This window comes from Natator depressus, chromosome 6 (genome assembly GCF_965152275.1).
Source record: "Natator depressus isolate rNatDep1 chromosome 6, rNatDep2.hap1, whole genome shotgun sequence".
In the NCBI taxonomy this organism is placed as follows: domain Eukaryota; kingdom Metazoa; phylum Chordata; order Testudines; family Cheloniidae; genus Natator; species Natator depressus.
The window spans coordinates 28,499,054-28,520,650 of NC_134239.1; the positions used below are offsets into that span (position 1 = coordinate 28,499,054).

Sequence of the window (21,597 nt, forward strand, 5' to 3'; positions counted from 1 at the left end):
TAAGTTGCTACTGTGCTTAGGTGCTTTCTGTACTGGGAGGCTTTCATTCACTTCCTGGTATTTGTACTCTGCCAAAAGTCATAATGCAATTGTTTCATACCAGTGTAAATCATTTCTGTTTAATGGACTTCAGCATACTACACAACTGTGCTCTGTGGGGTGATCTCCCCCCACACCTCACCTTGAACCTTTGGTAAAAGAAGGAGAAACTTCTGCAGAATTAGCAAAAGATGGTTGAGCAAATTTTCCAAAGCTTAGTTTGCAAATCTGTTTTTTCATTGGCAAAAATGTGGGCCTAATCCTGCACCCTTTGAAGTCACAGCAAAACTCCCAGTAACCTCAGTGAGATCAGAAATGGGCTCTGTAACCTGTTATGATGGGCCAGCAGGCCCATGTACCATCTCTGGGTAACGTAACATCCATTCCATACAGCCACATAACCAAATCCATTTTTAAACCAAGTGGTTGCCCAGTACCCAGTATATAAATAGTTTAAACTGTGTAGGGAACTGGGGAGCTTCTGTAATGGTTGCAGGAAGGGATGTCAGTAGCTGTAAGTAGTTTAGAAAAACACTGGAAAAGTAAGAGTCACTGGAACTAGAGGGGAGATCATTCTTCCACCTACATAGAGCACTAGGTTAAATAGTTCCCCAGATCAGAAAACATTTCGGTTCCTTCATATCAGAGGGCTGCACTACAAAATGTCACAGCCAAAGATATTGCTCCCTTCATATTTAAAGATTCACATTATCTCAGACAGAAAGCTGGAGAATGCTTCTTGAACATTCCCATCCAATCCTTGTAGCCCACTGTGAACATTTATTATAGGGGTTCTCAAACTGTGAGTCGGGACCCCAAAATGGGTCGGGACCCCATTTTAATGGGGTCGCCAGGGCTGGTGTGAGACTTGCTGGGGCCTGAGACCAAAGCCCGAGCCCCAGGGCCAAAGCCTAACGTCTTCAGCTCTGGGTGGTGGGGCGCAGGTTACAGGCCCCCCTCCTGGGGCGGAAGCCCTTGGGCTTTGGCTTTGACACCCCCCCCTCCCCACCCAGGGTGATGGGGCTCAGGCTTTGGCCCTCCCTGTCAGGGCGGCAGGGCTCGGGCACTGCTTGTTATGAAGTCACACATCAGATGCTGTCATGTGCCCCTAAAACTCAGTTTTACAGGGTATAGGAATGTGCTCATACACCTCAGGAGCAGCACCTTGTGACAGTGCTCAGCACTTCCTGAAAATCAGGTTCCTTTAAAGTGTCTCAAGTTGAGCACCCCCCAAAAAAGGATTTGGCTGAAATCACGAATCACTTCTGAAAATGTAGGCCTGAACTATGGGGTTGGTGCAGAGACAAGGGTGAGAATCCCTGGTTTCGGTACACTGTGTTCATCAGCAGTGTGCTGTTGCTGTTTCAGAGCCTCCAGGAATGGTGAAGGGGATCCATGTGGTTGACTCTTCCAACTCCAGCATTTCCTTGGCATGGGAGCAGCCAGATCAAGGAGACTTGCCGTCAGGATACATACTTGAGATGCGCGCAGAGAACACCAAGGAATGGACAAAATGCTCTAAAATCCCAATCTCCGGCACTAGCTACACTGTGGGAGGCTTGCAGGAGAGGCAGAAATATTTCTTCCGAATCCGAGCGGTGAATGAAGCTGGTGTGGGAGAACCAGCAGAGCTAGAGAAAGGAGTTCTAGCTATGCCCCCTCCAGGTAATCTCCAGAATATCCTGTCTGGCTGCAGGACACTTCTGTTGCTCATTCATTCATGAGTCAGTGTGTATATTTTAATAGCCATGGTTTACAAAGCTTCAGAGAGTGACTATTAATTAAGCTCATGCTCTTTGCAGGTAATAAAGCTTTTGTTAAAGGCTAGATGAACATTAGTGTGTAATCCAGTTGTCCTCCCTGACAGTCTGCCAGCGTGACTGGTTTGTAATGTCCACAAAAGCTCATGCCAAATACATTGTCACTAGGGGCTTTGCCCATCAGCAAGGAGGATCAATGAGGGATCTGCTTTTGCTTAGAGAAAACCGGCTCAAATATATAGAGTAAAATCCAGCTTTTCTAGCCTTTTCAGACTCATAATGAAGATGAATTAAATTAAATGAATGAACTTCTCCCAGAAAAGGCTATTAACAAATGCTCTTTCTGTTCTGTGCAGTGGTTTACTCCAATATAAAGGGACAGCCTCAGTGCCAAGGGTCTTATTTTTTGCTCATATTCTCAAGTAATTTCACTTAGAGTTTGCAGATAAGATGTTGGCAAGTGACATTGGGCCACAGAAGCTCTTTGTAGAGTCCTGGAGCTGGACTGATAGCTATTCTGCCACACTTCCTGCTAGGGCTGAACTATAAGAATCTTTCACAGCAGTTCCTGAAATCTCCAGCTACCGCCCAATTGGCTGCAGCTTCTTCTGTCATCAATAGTCTCCCATGTCAGCTATTGGGATTGCAGAGGCAATTCTCAGGGAATTCTCCCTGCTGCCAGGGATGCTGTTAGATGGGTAGATAGTAATGCCTCCTGATGGGAGAGATGAGTAGATAGTGTACTGATCAGTAGCAGGTAAGCTATCATAGTATTGGTAGTGCCCATCTGCGATAGAGACTGGTACAGAGACACAGATTACTGTTTTTCCAACTGGGTAGTGAAGAGTGACAGCCTGGGTTCAAATGAACAATCAGGTGGCACTGTGATAACAGACAACATGGAGGTAATTGTATTGTCAAGGGGAAGACTCCAGAGGAGCCCATCACATCTTGAGAATAACTGCTGAGGTATCTATCATAAGTATCCCTTCGGAGCCCAGTTATAAGAGGTGGCAGTTCAGACTTTTATTGTTTAGCACTCATGGGTCGTGAATTTGTTTTTACTCTGCTAGTTAGGAAATTCAAACAGCTTGTCTCTGGGATGTTCCCAGGGGACAGAGCTGCCTGAAGAGGTAGAAAGACTAACAAGGTAAGATACAGAACTCATGAGTCATGCTACAGTGCAGTGATTTCCATCAGGAATAAAGACATCTGGCACTGACCAGGGGAATGTCAGAAGAAAACGTCCAGCAGAACAGCACTAAATTAGAATATCTATTAAAAGCAGCTTTTCCTTTATGTCTTCACTTCAGAATTGCACTAATAATCTTGATACTAATTGTTACTTCTCCTAAAAGAGAAACACCAATCTAACCTCAGATTTACTGTATGACCAAAACAAAACAAACTGTGGTAGGAAATAGGAACCTGCAGTGCTGTAACGAAGCGCACACATAGTTTGATGTGAAACAACAGATCTGCTTTCAGCGTAGCGGGAGTAAGCGGCGGGCAGTTATTTTTAAGGTGATTAAAGTGGTAATTTCAAGCAACATAACTTTTTTGGCCCACAGGTTTCTCACACTAATCATTTTGAAATGGTAATACTTCCTCCCCCTTGCAACTTGGTTTAAAAGAATATAATTGACTCTTCTGATTGAGACTTTGAGTGCCAAGGAATAAATATTCCTCACCTAGTTGCATGCCCCTAGAACCTGAGAGGGCAGGAGGTGGTGGTGTTGAATGCACATGGTGATGAACCCCTTACATTACAGGACAAACAGTGCTGTAATAACTCAAGGCTCGATTTTGCAATCCTCACATTGGTGAACACCTCTTCACGCAAGTGGTGCCATTAACTTCAGTGGGAGCACTTGTGTCAGTGTTGCCCCATCTAGCCCTCACAACCATACCCTAACACTTGTTCATGCAAGCTTTGGCTTCTGTTCAATTTAATTACTGCCTTGGTGGTTTGAGGAGAAGGGCAGCTATGATTAAAGTGTATTACTTACTCCTATTTCTCAATTCATTTTTGATAGTAGAGGCGCAGCCTTTCTTTAAAAATTGCATGATAAAGGAGTGGCTACTGATTGGCATTAGCTTCAACATGAAAATATACGTTGTCTGTTTCCTTTCCTGTACGTACGTATGTATGTATGCCTGGTTCCCTCTAGCACTAATGAGCCCATCACTGCAGTATCTGTACATAATTAAGAGTAGCTTCATTTCCGCCAGTAAAAGAACAGACTCTCAATCCCATTCCCATCTTATGATTCAATTATTAACTTAATTTCTTAGCTGCCTTCCGTGGAAGCTAATTTCAAGGACTGCTTTTCTTTCTCCCATCATGCTGTTTTCACTGCACAATGCTTAAAACAGCAGGCCGATAGCAGGGAAATGGCTTTGCTCAGATATGAGGCCTCTAAGATTTTAATTATTCTCTCTCTCTCTCTCTCTCTCTCTTTCTCTGTTTTGGTGGTGGTTTGTGTTTTGTGTTTTAGCCTGTCCGAAGTTTGATCTAAGTGCCAAGCTGAAGAGTCATATGGTGGTTCGTGCTGGGACAGCCCTCTGCATTCATGCTGCCTTTACTGTGAGCTTCCTTCTGCCCTGCTCTACCTCTGGGAAAGTCTGCATTGAAAGTTTTCTTTGGTGTCAACATTTTATCATACACATAACCCATTTTCCTCCTTTCACAGATGTGGGACCTGGTCCCACAAGCTGTATATGATTGGAACATCCACTGAAATTCCCCATGGCCGCCCCCCTTTTCACTGTAGGTGCAGTGAAGGTAGCAGGGAATAAGTACCCAGTATATCCCCACACTGCAGGTGGGCAGGGAAGCAAATGGACAAATCCTTATCTCCACCCCATCAGTGTACTCGCCAGCACAGCTGAACCAGTGTGGGAGTAGGTGAAGCAATCTGCTGCTGGTCAAGACTAATGGCTGATTACTCACTCCCATGAGAACGAAGGAACACAGAAGGCATTATGACTCTCTGAGGCACAGTTCCTTCCCCTGGGCTTCTAAAGTGGTACAGATACATGCCTCAGGGCTAGATATAAAAGGATCATCTGGCCCTTTAAGGGACAAATACTTCTGCTGGCCTTCCTCACAAGAACAATCACACTGACTTAAGTGGGACAGTTTGCCCGAGTAAGGCAAGTAGGATTTGGCCTGATGGCCGTGCAGCACTTTGGATCTGTGAAGCAGTGTGTAAATGCTGACTGTTTTGGGGGCTCAGTTTTATAAGCCTTCCTCACACTGGTGAAGTTGATGGGGCTATTCCCAGGAGTAAGCACCTACCAGCATGAGAAAGGGTTGCACAATCTAGCCTTCTGTAGTGTGGGTTTGGGTAGGGAGTTAATATCAACCCATCCAGAATAAGCACTAACAATTACTAGGAGAGACCTATCATTAAAATGTGTGTGACTTCTGTTTCATTAATCACAGTAGTGCAATATTATCTGATTGAGATGCCACACTCACCAGAGCTTTATGAATCCTGTAATCTGTTCTGCTCAAATCCATGCCAGAGAACGAAGCTTTACAAGCAGCATAAAGAAGTGTTGTTAATAAGGGTGCACATGATTGTCACGTGGGGCCAGAAAGGGTTTTTTTTCAACTCCGTAATTGCACAGGATACAACTTGTGGCTGATACACAGTCAAGCTTTCCCATTTGTTCTGATGGCTACATCACTGTGATGGTCTCAAGGTATTTTATTGTATTGTACTAAAGCTCTCAAGAATGTTCCCTGTTAGGAGCTGAGAGGCACGGCATGCTTTGTAGTGGGGACTTAATGTGGGCCATGTATTTAGTAACGGAAACATTACGGTTTATGGCTTCTAAGGCTGAGCACCCTCGATCTCTACTGGGGGTAGTTAAGTCAGTGGGAGCTCAGGGTGCTTGTACCTCATAGGACGTGCTCAGCACCTCACAGTTTTGGCCCTAAAACCAGAGTAACTTCAGTGGTGACAATCAGCGGGAGCGAAGGGCTGGCAGGAGCCGGCCCTAAGGCAGGACTGCAGGGGCATTTGTTCTTTGTCAGCTTGAATTCACTGCACTAGAGGAGCTGCCATTTCCCCTGGGGGAACCTCTTGGTGCACTGTCTAGAGCTGAGGGTTATCGCTATTGCACCAGCCGTTTCCTCTGCTTTTAAAAAGTGCTTGGAGAAGATTAAACAGGGATAAACTTTAGCCTCAAGGTTATGCTGGAATCCCTCCAGCTGAGTCAGTAGAGACCACTAGATCAAGTGTAATGCTGGGGGAAGTCTGATTTTTTTTTTAACCTGTTTGAGAATCTTAGCAACATCATCATCTTGAAGCAAAACTAAGGGTCAGATCCTCAGCTGGAGTAAGCTCCATTGGCTTCAATGGAGTTATGTCCATTTACATCAGCTGAGCATCTGGCCTAGTACCAGGAGAGCATACGTTCCCCTGGTATTTCTACTGCCAAAATTCCCTGGGAGCGCTCTCCTTGGAGTATTTTGGGTGATATCAAGTTGATATCCAAGACACTGTTATGTTAGGTTCAGAGCTATCTATTGTATACTGAAAGTTAAGGCCACCATTATTTTTTACACATTTATCTCGGGCAGGGTTCCCCTCCACCAACTGTGACCTGGCAAAAAGACGGAATTCTGACAAAAGGGAGAGAGATAATCACCAAAGGCAAGAACCACTCCCAGTTCCTCATCCACAGCACCAAGCGTTTTGATTCTGGTGTGTACAGGATCCTCCTTAGGAACGACTATGGTGAAGCCCATTATGACATCCAAGTACATGTGGCAGGTACAGTATAGCAAAAGCTCTAGCTTCCAGGCTACAACTGGGTTTAGTCAGGGAGCCAATTAGTCTGCCACGGATTTCAGGTTCTTAGGGCTGGAAAGGTCCAAGGGAATGAAATTTAGGAGTGCACGTGTAGTACCAGAATTTTCTAGACACACAGTGATTTGCATAAGCAATTCACAAGGCAGCAGCTGGGTTGAAAAGGGTTTGCTTCGAGAGAAAAAAAATAGAGGGGTGGTCCTAAATAAGAGAAACAAATACCTAAAGGTGTGTCCTATTTGTTAGATTCCCCACGGCCACCAAAGAATCTGCAGCTGGTTGAGGAAGTGCCGAACACCGTGACTCTGAAATGGGATCACACCCCAGATATAATGGATGATGGGCATGCCCATTACGTCATCATGAAACGTGATGCTAGAACTGCCACCTGGTTCACTGCAGCTGAAAAAGTCTACAGTAACAAGTACACCGTCACAGCCCTGGTCCCAGGCAGGAAATACTTTTTCCGAGTTATTGCCCGCAATGACATTGGAGACAGTGACCCTCTGGATTCCAAGGAGCCCTGGCACATCTCTAAAGACAAAGGTAAACATTAGAATAGATGCATGTACAGGCAGGAAAAAGGGTGCTCTTGTAGATAAGAACTAGACTGGGACCTGGGAGATCTGGCTTCAATTCGCAGCCTGGTCACAGACTTCCTATGTGACCTTGGCAAGTCCCTTAACCGTTCTGTACTTCAGTTCCCCATCTGTAAAATGGAGACAAAAATATCTCCTTTCTCCCACCCTTCTAACATACCCTGTCATCCAAAGATCCCACACCTTTTTTCAAGGTAATGACATTAACTAGAGAAATTATGCATCGCAACATCTACATGAAGCAGAAAAATCGGACACCTTTTTACAGATGGGGTACAAAGAGGTTAAGTTACTTGCCTACAGTTGCATGGAAAGTTCGTGTTTAAAGTAGAATCCAGAGGTCCTGACTCCCAGCCCCCTGCTCTCCCCACCAAATGTGCTGCTTCCTGATTTGTATTTATAAGTGAAGAGGGCTGGTGGAGTGCTAAGAATAATCCTATGAGACATGCTACTCATTCCCTCTGCTCTTCACCTAGTGTTCCCTAGCTGGGAAAAAGAAACTCGGGGCCGAGTTTTACACCAGTGTAATTGAGTTGATTGGAGTCACTACTTGTGATCCATACCAGTGTGGGAGGAGAACCCAGAGGGGTACAGGCATCTGTCTGGAGGTGTGCACTGCTGTTTTACACATTTGGAAGCAGGCAGTGGTGATCTCTTTATTTCCTTTGTAGAGCGTTTCAGTGCCAACTTGAAGGAGTATCACGAGAAAGACTGGCGCCAGGCCCCCCATTTCATTGCGCCTCTGAAGAACCATGCAGTTCGCCGGGGCCAGGACTGCACCATGAGTTGTGCTTTCTTGGGCAACCCCCGCCCGGTGGTGACATTGTACAAAGGCAATGTGAACATCACGGCCAATTCTAAGTTTTGGTACAACTCAACAAGTGGCGTCTGCACACTGATGATCCCCACCTGCAGCTCCAAGGACAGCGGAGACTACACCGTGGCCATTGAGAATGAGCTGGGCCAGGAGAAATGTGGCTGCATGCTGACTGTGTATGGTGAGTTGAGTTCTCAGCCTCCATCTTTCCATGGCAACGATTCTCCACCAGCCGTGTAGCTACTGATTTGAAATCTCTGACCACAATATACTCCCATGATCTCTCAGCATAAGCATGCTTACTACACTGGGTGGGCCAATTTCACCTGGCCCCAATGAATTACACCAGCTTGATCCCCTGCACACACCCCAGTTGGGGGCAGAGGCTATCTCCCTCTGTGGGGATTTCCTGCCAGGGCAGGATAGCTATATGTTACACTGGGAGCTTCACCAACAGCATTCATTAAGGGAACACACTGAATGGGCACTGACCACTCCCTCCTCACTTAGCACCATAGGTTTTTGAGCTATGCTGTCCCCCATCATTCCTCACTTCAACCTTCCCTCTCTGTTGATTTCACCGCCAGGACACTGCATGGACTTTGTGCCAGTTTCCACGGGTGTGGGCCCTGGGCTGAGTTGGACCCATTATGATCACCAGCAGAGCAGGTGTAGTTAGCTACACATTTCTATGCAGTGTTCATGAAAGAACTGATAAAGAGCAAAAATGATTTTGCCAGTTTCCATACAAAGAAATTAAAGCCATGTTTACCCTATGGGGACTATAGTAGCATAGCTATGGTGCTCTAGCTATTCTGGCCTAACCCCATAGCGTAGGCGCATCCTGCACCAACGGAAGTGGTTTTTTCCATCGGAGCACAAACACCATGACTCTGAGCAGTGGTAGCTAAGTCGATGGACGCATTCTTCCTCCGACCTAACTGTGTCTACCCTGGGGATTCCATTGGTATAGCCGCATCACTCAGGGTGTGGGTTTTTCATAGTCCTGAGCAACATAGCTATGTCAACGTACATTTTCAATGTAGACCAGGCCTTAATCACATGTTCTGGGGCCCGTGACATTTCTGCACCCATGCAGGGGCTGGCAGCTTGTGACAAAGTTTAGCACATGAAGTCAATAGAGTTTCTCTGAATTTACTCTGCTGGAACCAAGAGCACAATCCAGCCCAAGATCTTTTATTTTCCAGATTTGCATTTACATGGCAGGAAGGTCACTGGGATAGATAAGAGGCCTGATTCTGCTATGCTTTGCACACTGTGTGTGCATTTTCACAGGTGCAAAGTACATGTAAAACATTTCCGAATCAGAATGGTAGTGTTTCACACCCACTTTGCACTTGCTTTGAATAGGTGTAAATGGCTTCCCAAAGTGCAAGGCACTGGAGAACTGGGTCCAATCTGAAGAACATATTTTCATATCTGGAAATAGGCCTACTTCTACCTTAAGTTAAAACAGGTGTAGCTGCCACTGAAGTCAATAGGAATTGTATTCAGCCAACTGAGGGCAGAATCAGGTACTGTAGCAGAGCGGTATGAAATGCCATATTTTCGCTCGGTGAATGGAATCCTATTCCTTCAAGAATTCACACAATGGATCAAGGGCAAAATATGGCTATTTCTGGGAGAATAACAGATTTGCACTGCACACATGGCAAACCTCCACCTTGGAGCAATTCGCTTATGTGCTCCGAGAATGGCATCTTCCCATTTTCACAGAGTTCTGCCTTCATTTTCTGTTGTAGAGAAAAATTCAAGGGAAATGCTATCTCTCTTTTTGCACAGTCCTCTCCCAAGCTTCCTGGCTATTTCTCTCTGTTTTCCCTGGTGGTGAGAATGCTCTCCACCTCAATAGGGCTTTTACTTTAGGTTGCAGCAGGATAGTTTGGCTGGGTAGGTTCCCATTGTATTTATCCTGCGGGACTAAATAATTCTATTTGCATGTAGTGATGTTGTAGCACTATGCCTCAACATCACAAAGTGGAGATGCAGCATCATTGTGTCATGGTCCCCGAATCTGGGGACTCCCTAGTTGCTCTGCAGGATGATCTCACAGTGTCGACACATCAGACCCATGAAAATCATCTGAGTCCCATTAATTTCAGCACAGGTGGCAACTCTCCCAGGAGGCTGCTTCATTGTAAGCTTGACACGTCTATAAATCACCATGGGAGAATTAAAGAAAATTGAAGAGCTGCCTCAAATGGGAAATATTTAAGATGAAGAATTCTCCTCCATCCTTTGTCTCAGTGGTAGTATGGAAACAAATGCCTTTATTTTAAAATGGGGCTTAAGTGCATTTCTCTTGAGCTCTGTTCTCACCAAGCATAAGCCCTGATGCCTCATGGCATGTCATCGCTCTCTTAAATGAAAGCTGAGAGACACGTTACCCGGCATAGAAACTGATATACCAATAAGGAGAGGCTATATTTGGATGGATCTTTCAGTGTTATTTTTGTAGGTGACCATTGCTTTGGCACAGCTGGCTGACACATGCTGATGATATCACTCTGAAGTTTCAGTTCTTTCTTCTCTACTTCTAATGGAGAAGTAACTCAACCCTGAAATAATGGCGAAGAGTGATGGTTACTCTCCATTTGCTATTCCAAATTAGAGTTTTATTTTCATTTAGATTTATATATATATATAGTGACAGGGTCGGGCCAGATGGCTACAGGAGAGTGATAGAAGGCAGATATATTAGCCCCAGGTTAATTAGGTCCCTTTTCCCTGGGTAAGGTAACAGGGAAGGTTCCAGAACAATCAGGAACTTTCTGGAAACAATTAAGGCAGACAGGCTGATTAGAACACCTGCAGCCAATCAAGAAGCTGCTAGAATCTATTAAGGCAGGCTAATCAGGGCACCTGGGTTTAAAAAGGAGCTCACTTCAGTTTGTGGTGCGTGCGAGGAGCTGGGAGCAAGAGATGCAAGAAGCTGAGAGTGAGAAGGCATACTACTGGAAGACTGAGAAGTACAAGCATTATCAGACATCAGGAGGGAGGCCCTGTGGTGAGAATAAAGAAGGTGTTGGGAGGAGACCATGGGGAAGTAGCCCAGGGAGTTGTAGCTGTCACGCAGCTGTTACGGGAGCCACTCTAGACAACTGCATTCCACAGGGCCCTGGGCTGGAACCCGGAGTAGAAGGTGGGCCCATCCCTCCATCCCCGCAACTCCCTACTTGATACCGGAGGAGTTGAACTGGACTGTGGGTTCCACCAGAAGGGAAGGTCTCTGGCCTGTTCCCCGATCCACTAGGTGGATCAGCAGAGGCTGCAGGTATTGTTCTTCTTCTTTTCCCCATGCTGGCCAGCGACGAGGCTAACTGAGTGAATGGCAGGTTTGAGCCACGAAAGTGGCCAAACTGAGGGCTGCTGTGAACCTCTGAGGCAAGAAAATCCGCCAAGCACAGGACCCACCAAGGCAGAGGAGGAACTGTGTCACAATGTATATTGTGCGTGTGTGTATATATACAATATACACACATGGAGCACTCCCTCAGTTAAATCTGACCACTGCTGACCTCACAATGAAAAGAACGTTTGCTCCACTTTGATGAAAAGTAGAAGCTGATTGCAGCTCATGCCTGGTTTTAGTAGTATTTTGGAGACTGATATAATTTGGTGCAGAAATCACTGTTAACATTAGTTAGCTGCCCCCTGAGGAGACTCAGCAGAAAAGAGGAGTCAATGTGCTGTGGAGGCCAAACTCCACCCCCACAACCCACAGAGGGGCTGTCCTTGCAGGTCAGTGATGAAGCACATTGGCAGGGAAGTGTGAGAGAACCTAAAACTGCTGCCACCCATGATGTACCTCTTCTGCAAATATATAGGAGACTTCAGAGCTGTCAGTCTGGCCAAGAACATACCCTCCTAAATAACTCCGTTCTGTCTGACTGGGGGGCAAGGGAGAGATCCTGGAGGCCTCCCACCTCACACTCCATCCTCTCATGAATGTTTCCTCCTGAGGTCAGGCGTTAAAGTATTATTAAAACTCCTTAATCAGTCCGAAGGAGAGATTAGTAAGTAGAGTCCAACTGCAGGGATGGTTTCTCCCTCTAATTTTCCTTATCTAGGGTTAGGTGTCAGTGGAGTTTTCAGTGGAAATGAGAGCGGTCACAGGATATGTGCTGGCTGTGATATTCCATTTTGGGAGCAGGGGGAGGGGGCTGATTGGCCACAATCTATCAGTGTGTAGTTGTGTGTGTGTGTGTGTGTGTGTGTGTGGTTAGGCGGTGGGGAGGTGTTAATATAGCTCAGGAGTTCACCTCCACCTGGGAGTGTCACAGAGCTGAGAAATTTACTCCAGCTTGGAAGTTTGGTGTGGCTCAGATGCGCCAGCCTGGCAATTGAACTTAGCTTGGGAGCTTGTCCTACCTTTTGGAGTTTACTCCAGCCGAGAAAGTCCACCACAGTTTCAGCACCTTAGTTTGAGTTATGAGTTCAGCCCAGACTAGGACCTAGAGCTGGTAGGTTTCACTTGCGGGTTTCAGTTGTCTTTACCTGTGTGCTCCTAACATTCCAGATCACTCTAGGATAAGGGTGGCACCCAAGAAGAAGAGAAAATATTCAAATGCACATGTGAACACACTGATCTTAAATATTCATGGAGCAGACCCTCAGAGTACGATTTCTGTGCTGACCAATGATGGGTCTGGCCAGAGCCGGATTAATGCAGGGGCTTTAAGCACCGCAGTCCAGGGCCTCGGGCTAAGGGGGCCCCACAGGCTCGCGGGCTGGATGCAGCCCGCTGCTTCTTTTCATCTGGCCTGGAGCAAATCTCTGTGCCACGGGCCGGACACCAGTCCCCTAGCCTCAGTGCTCTGCCCCGGGGCTGGAGCCATGAGCGCCGGCTCACCGATGTGCCCCAGCGGCCCCTAGTTGAGGGGCGTTCAGGGAATCTCTGCGCGCTGCCCCCACCCCCAGTGCCATCTCCGCAGCTCCCATTGGCCGGGTACCACAGCCAATGGGAGCTGAAGGAGCAGTGCCTGCGGGCACGGGCAGCATGCACTGCGCAGAGCGGCCTGGCCCCTCTGCCTAGCAGCTGCACATGCTGGCCACCATGGGGAGCAGAGCAGCATGGAGCCAGGGCAGGCAGGGATCCTGCTTTAGCCCTGCTGCACTGCTGACCAGGAGCTGGCTGAGGTAAGTGCCTCCTGGCCGGAGCCTACACCTCCTCCTGCACCCCTACCCTAGCGTGGAGCCCCCCTGCTGCACCCAAACTCCCACCCAGAGCCCATCCCCCGATCTCCTGGCACTGAGCTCATTTTGTTCAAACTTCTAGGGGGTGAAATAGCTTTGGACTGAGACAATACCCAGAAAAATTCAGCCCCAGAGTGGTTCATTTGAGACAGTTATGGGCAACTAGGAAAGAGGTTTTAATGGAAACTGGAACTCGCTCAACTGCCATGTTTGCTTACCATGAAAGTCATGATAGAATAATATTTTGCATTTATGTACTGGTGTGTTTTAACCAGGGAATCTCTCTGTGCTTTCCAAAAGTACCATAGTAAATGACGCATGGTTAGTCAGTTGTCAATGGTTATAATGATGCCCCCCCGCCCTCTCTCTCTCTCTCTCTTTTCTTAAAGATAAAGATGATAAAAGCCTCCTGGACTCAGTGACTGAAAGTCTTCAGAAGTCAAAGCACATCATGTAATCAGCAGACCCGGATCCAAATTCATCCAGTCCAGCATGCGGAACAATTCAAACATTTCTGTGTAGTTTGAGTTAGATATGCATGGCTCAAAACAGCAACTGCACTATCTTCTATAGTGATTAATGAATCCAAATGCCAAAAGGTGGGGCCTTCACTGTAGAAGGGCAGTTTTAATGTTTCAGTACTTTCTTCCACATAGGCAGCTTCCACATGCTAGTGTGTGTGAATGGTAATATTTCCAATACTGGATGAAAATGTATCTTAAAAATAAAAGGAGCCACAGACAATGAGAGTTCTGCTTTGACTTCAGTGGGAGGAGAACTGGGCTATATATGCATTAGTTATTGTTACTTTATTGCAGTACTTAGAGGCCCCAGCTAAGCTCATGGCCTTGTTGTGCTAGACACTGTACAACCATACAGTAAGAGATCGTCCCCATCCCTAAGAGCTTACACTCTAATCTAAATAGACAACACAAAGAAAGAAAGAATTACTGTACCCATTTTACAGATGGGGAACTGAGACCCAGAGAGACTGTGACTCACCCAAGATCACACAAGCAGTCTGCAGTCAAGTCAGAAATAGCATCCAGACCTCCTGAGGCCCAGTCCAAAGTCTTAACTATAAAAGGAGAGGTTACTTATCTTGTACAGTAACTGGTGTTCCTCAAGATATTTCGTCCCTATGAGTGCACCACATAAGAATATATATGTGCCCATGCACTCCTGAGCGGAGATCTTTGTTTTGTTAGCAGTGTCCAGGGGTCTGCACCTGCACCATACACTTCCTTGTGCTCCAGTATGGGGGCGTATAGGGAGGCGTGGGCCCACACCACTCCAGTTTCTTCTCAACCTCAGAGCATGGTAGAACTCCAAAGCAGAGGGGAAAGGAGGGTGGATGGTGGAGCTCCAATAGGGACCAAACATCTTAAAGAACTCCAGTTGCTGTACAAGGTAAGTAACCTCTCCTCCTTCTTCGAGTTATTATCCCTGTGAGAGGTCCAAGTCAGGAGACCCCTCTCCTCTCTCAACCCCCCCCCACCCCCCCCCACGAACAGTACCTCAAAGAGCAGGAGGATGCTGAGGAGGCAGATTTAGTACAGAGTGTAAAACAGCTTCACCAAAGGCTGCTCTGGAGACATAGATGCAGGCGTAAAGCTGCAAGAACACTGAACAGAGGACCAGTTGGCTGCCTTACAAATAACCTTGATGGGTACCTTTCTAAGTAAGGGTGTGGAAGTGGATTGAACCCTAGTTGAATAAGCAGTGACTTTAGGAGGGGGGTGCATTCCTAAGGACTCATAGCATGCAAGAATGTACCTGAAACCCATTTAGATAGCATCTAGATGGAAATAAAGTGACTCCTTGTCCTCTTGGCAGAGAAATTGAAGAGCCTGGTGGAATTCCTGAAGGGTTTAGTTAGTCCTGTGTAGGTAGAAAGTCAGAGCTCTTTTTACATCCAGAGTATGGAGGCTGGTCTCTTCCCTCAAAGAGTGAGGTCTGGGGTAAAAGCCCAGTAGTTGGATGTCCTGATTGATATTGAATGCTGATGAAACTTTAGCGAGGAAGTGAAGGTGGGGACGCAGGATAAGGCTTCGAAATCATCTGTGTAGAATGACAGAGTATGGTTGCCGCATGTGGGAATGGTAGTGTTGCCTCCTCTATTCTCAGCTCCTGTTCTTCTGGTGGAAGGATGAGGAAGGCCCTGAGGTGTTGGTGGCCGAGAATCTTAGTGGGTGCTCTTGTGTGAGGGCAATCTGTAGACTTGGTCCCCAAAAATCCCACTGGGGAGGGGCATAAGGAAAAGGAGTAGGGCCCCCAGGGTATTCTTGCCATGACTGATGGGTCACCCATTGGCTGGTTCCTGGGGTCTTGTCCTCAGGAAACACCTTGAGGGATATAGGGTGGAATGGGTAGGTGATGGAGCCTTGAATGGATACTTCTGAATAAGTGTTACCTGAATACCATGTTCAGTAAGGTAGCAGACCTGAGAGACTTCTGTCTCGAGCCGCAGGCAGTTGAGAAGGAACTGGAGTCCTGTAGGTCTTCTCTTTCCTATATGCCCTCAGACCAGAGTACAAGGAGGCATATGGTGCAGGCATGGCCCAATGGATGCTGCTAACAGCAACAAAATATCTCCAATCCAGAGTGCACGGGCACATATGCCTCCTCATGAGGAGCAACCATAGGGACAACAACTCAGAGAAGACCCATCCTTCCTCTCTGTAATATAATATAATGTGGTTTGTTTATTCCTAGCTAGCCTTTTTGTTAGGTAATACTAAATAAACAATATGTATTGAGGCACAACAAAAAGGTTTAAAGATGAACGCAGCCGGGAAGCTTATACAAGATAGAACATGGTGGAAAGGCTTCCTTTGGCCCCATCATCACTGTTGAGCTGACCAATGGGAATCAAAGAAAGATTATTATGTAAAGGCCTGCTCCTGCAAATAGTATAACCCATGTATAACTCTATTCATGGGAAGAGCCCCACAGATTTCAATGAAACTACTCCTGGGTAGGCTTCAGTGTTTGTGTGATCAAGCCCTAAAAACTAATTAAAAAAAAACATGATGGCTTCAGTCACTGGCATTTTAATCTCAAAATATGCTGCTACCTGCCGCCGCTGCTGCTGCTGGTATGGCTAAAGCCAGATTAAGAATTATAATACCTATGACCTGCTTGAATTGATTTTGTGCCTATTCTTCCAGTGTAGCATTAATCTTTCCAGGAAACTCTTGTGAGATAAACACGATGCTGACCGGTCATGTGCTCCAACTTTCTCTGCAGGCTGAGAGTATTTTACATTCCGTGTGCCACCTGGAGTGTGCTGGTGAGTGGGAAGGGAGCACAGCTAAAAGGGGACATACCAACCCAGTGGGGCTGGAAATATTTAAAACAGTTTGCAAATGAAAAGGCATGGCACCTTCTGATGATGCTAAGGCTATGTCTACACTACAGCTGGGATTGACGCTCTGAGATCGATCCACCGGCAGTCGATTTAGCAGGTCTAGTGAAGACCCGCCAAATCGACACCAGATCACTCTCCAGTCGACCCCTGTACTCTACCCCCGACAAAGAGAGTAAGGTAAGTCAACAGGAGAGTTTCTCCCATTGATACCCCCCCCCCACGGTAACTCGACCTAAGGTACGTCGGCTCCAGCTACAGTTATTCAGGTAGCTGGAGTTACGTAGCGTAGGTCGACTTACCACAGTACCGTAGACCTAGCCTAAATTATGTGACAGCTACTTTGGAAACAATGCAGCAAAGTTCCTGTGTAACAGTGGTTCATTCCCAAACGATGGGTCACTTTATTTGAGGGAGGGAGGATGTTGGAAGGGTGCTCACAGGATTTCTTTTGCTTAAAAGAGGTTTGAAGAAGAGAAGAAATCTCAGTGTTAATTTTTTTTTCTGCTTTTTCCCAAACTGACGGGGAATTTTCACCTAGGTGAATGTGGAAGTCATTAGGCCTTGATCTTGCAAAGAGTTATGTGTGTGCTTAACTTTTTAAGCATCTGAGTAGTCCCCTGGAATTAAATGGGGCTTGCATGTTTTAAGTTTACAAACATAAATCATTGCAATACTGGGGCTGTATTGTACCCCCAAAAAAATGGTTCCTCCAAATGTGGCATTCCCAGCGGTGATAGGAAGGATGGTTAATGAGGCCAAACTAGCTCGTTCACCGCATCAGATATGGCCAAAAAACACTGGGCCAAATCCTCAACTGGAGTAGAATGGCCTAGCTCCACTGCATGGAACTACAACAATGTACAGTAGCTGAAGATCTGGTCCATTGACTGGAGTTCTACTTGGGTTCAATTGAAGTAGAACCATGTTGACTCGGGACCTGTATTTCAAGATGAAACGGTCATGGAAAGAGAAAACAAGCAAAAAGTAGTTTCAGCTAGGCAGTACAAACATCAAGTAAATTAATATTTTAATTATTGGTACACATACAAGAAATTAGAGGAAAAACTACATTCCAAATACAGAATAATAGTAAAATTAACATAAAAATGCATCATAGATAATATCAAGTGGCCATACTGCATGTGGTGACTTTTAAATTGATGGCAAAATAGATTAGTTAAGTGCTCATCACTTTAAAACATGGCTAAGTGCTGAGACTGTGAATGGAGAAGGGGAGCTGCTTGATTTGTATATTAAATCTTTAAAAATATGCTTTGCCTTTAATTCACCAGAACACAGGCGGTTCAGTTCATATAGGAGTCATTGAGATTAACAGGTCAGGACTTGTAGCCCGATCCTGAAGTCCTTACCCAGACAAAACTACCACTTATCCCAATGGGATTTTTTCACTGAGGGAAAGATTCTGCCAACCTTCCCCACAACGAATAGCAGCGGACTCCATGAACAGTCCTATCTGGGAAACAAAATAGGCCTATCCTTGCATAGGCCCTGAGTAAGGACTGCAGTTTGGGCCCTGGATTTCTAAATTGTCCTGATTCAACAAAGAAACCAGTGTGGGACGTCTGTTTTTTGTTTTTGTTGTTTAATTAGGTTGCCAAGATAATAGTTTCCTTACTGGTGCTAAATTTCCTGATGTTCTCTCTATTTTAGTGCCAGTAGGCCTATAACCTAGGCCCATATCTTGCTCCCACTGATGTATCATAGGAGCAGAAGCAGGCCCTAGACCCCCTCTTTCACAGAGCTAGTTACAAGGTTTCTGAAGTAGCAAATGATCACTGGCCACAGTACATCAAGCCTGTATTTCATCCATCTTTTCTTTTAATGAGTTTATTTCTACAGCAATTTGGTGTCACCACAGATACAATACAAGCCACTTAAATTTTGGCATTTCAGCCAACTGGCCACTTTTTTTTTTTTTAGTCTATCTATAGGTATATAGACATAATTTTTATATTTTTACTTTAAAAGGAAAAAAATACATCGTCAACGGAACTTCCTCCAAACTAAGAAAAAGAATATCTATCAAACATTTAAAGAAACAATAAAAATTTGCATTGTATTTGCCTTTGAGTTCATAATAATGTAAGTTTTACTGCTTGAGAATTATGGTCCATTTCACAGGTATACACCCATTTTTAGAATGTAAGCGCTTCAGCCTTCATTTGTATTTGTACAGCACCTAGCACAGTGTGGGTGCTACTGGAAAAAATAATTTACAGTTTGGGGCCTGATTTGAAATCAACAGAGTTATGCCAATTTATACCATTTGTTCATAAGTCTGTTCTGAGTCTAGTGGCTGTTCATACAAACACATTCTCATCTGGAAAATCGTACACATCCTACATAGAGTGGGACAGGAATTAATTCCAAAATGGGCATTCCCTCTCCACTGGCTTTAAAGCCAATAAAGTTTATGATCAAAGGAAATTAAATATCCCTTTTGTAATTCGTTCCTTAAACTCTAGTTGACTTTCTGCATGAGAAAAGATGAACAGAACCACAGCACGTTCAACTTCAACATTTTCAGCAATAATCGAGCTAGAATTAGGATACTTTGTTTTGGCTGGATCAGGCTTATTCTAGCTCATTCAGAGATGAGCCTGCATTGCAAAATTGGGATGCGATGCTCACATCTTGGGGTTTTGCTTCTGACTTTTAGAAACTTTCTGCAACTTTGGGATCTGAGTTCAGACTTGTTAAAAACCCCTTCCCTTGAAGTTTGGGTGTGTCTGGGTCCAGAGTTTTGGCTTGGCTTCCTCCCTAATAGATCATGCAAATGACTGTTTTCCATTTGCTTTCCATCTGATGCAGAAATCTAACTGAAACATTTATTCACGTCACCTTTTTTCAAGTGAATTTCTGCAGGTTCTTCGAAGCATTTTTATTTTGAATACCATAGTATAATAATACTTAGCACTTATCTAGTGCTTTACACCTTTCAAGGTGCTTTACAAACATGCACTAATCCTCACACCAGCCCTGTGAAGTAGGTAAGCATTTTACAGATGGGGGGGGGGGACAGACACAGAGAGTTAGATTCTCAACTGCTGTAAACTGGCATACCTCTATTGACTTTAATCAGAATTACATCCTTTCAGACCAGCTGACTTAACCAAGGCCACAGAAGGAATCGGTGTCAAAGCCAGGCTCAGAACTTAGGAGTTGTAGATATCCAGTCCTGGGCTCAGACCACTCAACTCTGCTGTCTCTCCAGATAAAAGAGCAGCTCTCTCTGCCAAAACTAGGCAATTTGCCACTCCCATGCACCCAAAATAGAGAAGGAGACATCTGCCACTGAGCTTTATATCTGCTCTGTTTTGACCACTTTCCCCTCCAAGGCTAATAAAGAGCTATGCTGGAAAGAAGGGCAGGGAGTGAAAGCCTTCAAGTCCTTCTTCTAAACCATGAATTAAATACTAAGGACCCGTTTAACCCAGTTCTGATCTCACGCTGGTGTAAATCAAGAGTGGCTCTGCTGAAGTCTCCTCTACACGCCAATTTTACATCCGTAGCTCCATGGACTTCAGTGGTATTGGTAAGGCCCTGCCCAGCCCAGTGGAGTTACAGGAGTGTAACAATGATGTGAGGTGAAAATCAGGCCACTTGGCTTCAAGAGGAGCTTTTTGTGAGTAAAGGAGTTGGGTTCCATATAGGATAAAAGCTAGGCAGATCAAGCAGACTCTGCACACTCTTAGTCTCCCTGAATAAGGAGTTACTGGCACTTAATGGTTAGTCCAGTAGTGGAAGATGTGGTTTGTAGTGTATATATAACCTCAATTAACCACCCACAAGAATTTCAGAGGGGATTTTGAGTACAGTGTAGTCAATTATTTTTGTCAAGGTCCAAATTTCTTGGTCAAGGGCCAGATGCCAGAGATATTTAAAGAAATAAGAGGTTTCAGAGTAGCAGCCATGTTAGTCTGTATTCGCAAAAGGAAAAGGAGGACTTGTGGCACCTTAGAGACTAACTAATTTATTTGAGCACTGTGTATATAAAATCTCCCCACTATATTTTCCACTGTATGCATCCGATGAAGTGAGCTGTAGCTCACGAAAGCTTATGCTCTAATAAATTTGTTAGTCTCTAAGGTGCCACAAGTCCTCCTTTTCTTTTTAAAAAAATAAGTAAATAAAAAGATTTTGGGGACTGTTCAAAAGCATCTGGCAGTCTGGATTTCACCAGTGGTCCGCTTATTGACTACCCCGGGTATACAGTGTGTAACTACTGGGTGCCTCTTGTACTTAGGAGTTAATACTGCTGGGATCAGGAATACAATGTACCGTACACTGCTTCTACTCCCTTCCTGCAAGGTTATCGCGCCCAAGAATGGACGATGCTCCTTAAAGATTTTGCTTCTAAAGGGAAAGGCTGTGTATGTGTTTGGAGTGGGGGGAAGGGAAGTAGAACAATACCTTCAAATTTAAAAGGCAAAGAGAGACAATGGGAGAGTTAAGGAAGGAAGTGGAAAAGAGTCAAGATGGATATTTATGTGCTCTCCATTCCTACTTTGCCACTGCCTTTCAAATCCCAGATTGCTTTCACCAGTGTTGAACGGTTTTTTGTCCCAGGAAACAGTATCTAAAACAGACGCCCACCTGCACCCCTCCCCCACATCAGCAACTGGTCAATGTTTGCCAGGCTTAATCAGAAGAATGGGAGCTGGCTGTGTCAAATCTGTGCCCATAGCAGCTGGCCTCTTCCCAGCAAGAAAGGCTCTCTCAGGAAAAAGGGTTTTGTTCAAGTCATGTGGATTAAAGGGATGTGGAGAGGGAGACGGGCGAGAGACCAGGGTGACTCTCTCTAACAGCCTGAGTCTGTGATGCCCCGGGCAACCCTCGACTCTCTCAGAGTTCTCCGGTGCAGGCCCACAACGGAAGCAGTGCATTTTACAGGGCCCATGCTCAGATTATGCTAGCTCCCTCCTCTCAAAATGACAGATCACCTAGGAAC

General features: G+C 45.4%; 1 protein-coding gene across 1 annotated transcript in view; it reads left to right on the top strand.

Moving 5' to 3' along the window:
• The window catches only part of IGSF22 (immunoglobulin superfamily member 22), a 197,629-nt gene extending 183,617 nt beyond the window's left edge, over positions 1 to 14,012 (top strand). The window contains 6 exon segments of the mRNA XM_074954876.1: positions 1,408 to 1,704; positions 4,298 to 4,386; positions 6,394 to 6,586; positions 6,869 to 7,168; positions 7,893 to 8,219; positions 13,645 to 14,012. Coding sequence (XP_074810977.1) covers positions 1,408 to 1,704; positions 4,298 to 4,386; positions 6,394 to 6,586; positions 6,869 to 7,168; positions 7,893 to 8,219; positions 13,645 to 13,712 — 1,274 coding nt within the window. The 3' untranslated portion in view covers positions 13,713 to 14,012.
• Positions 14,013 to 21,597: the final 7,585 nt, after the last annotated feature.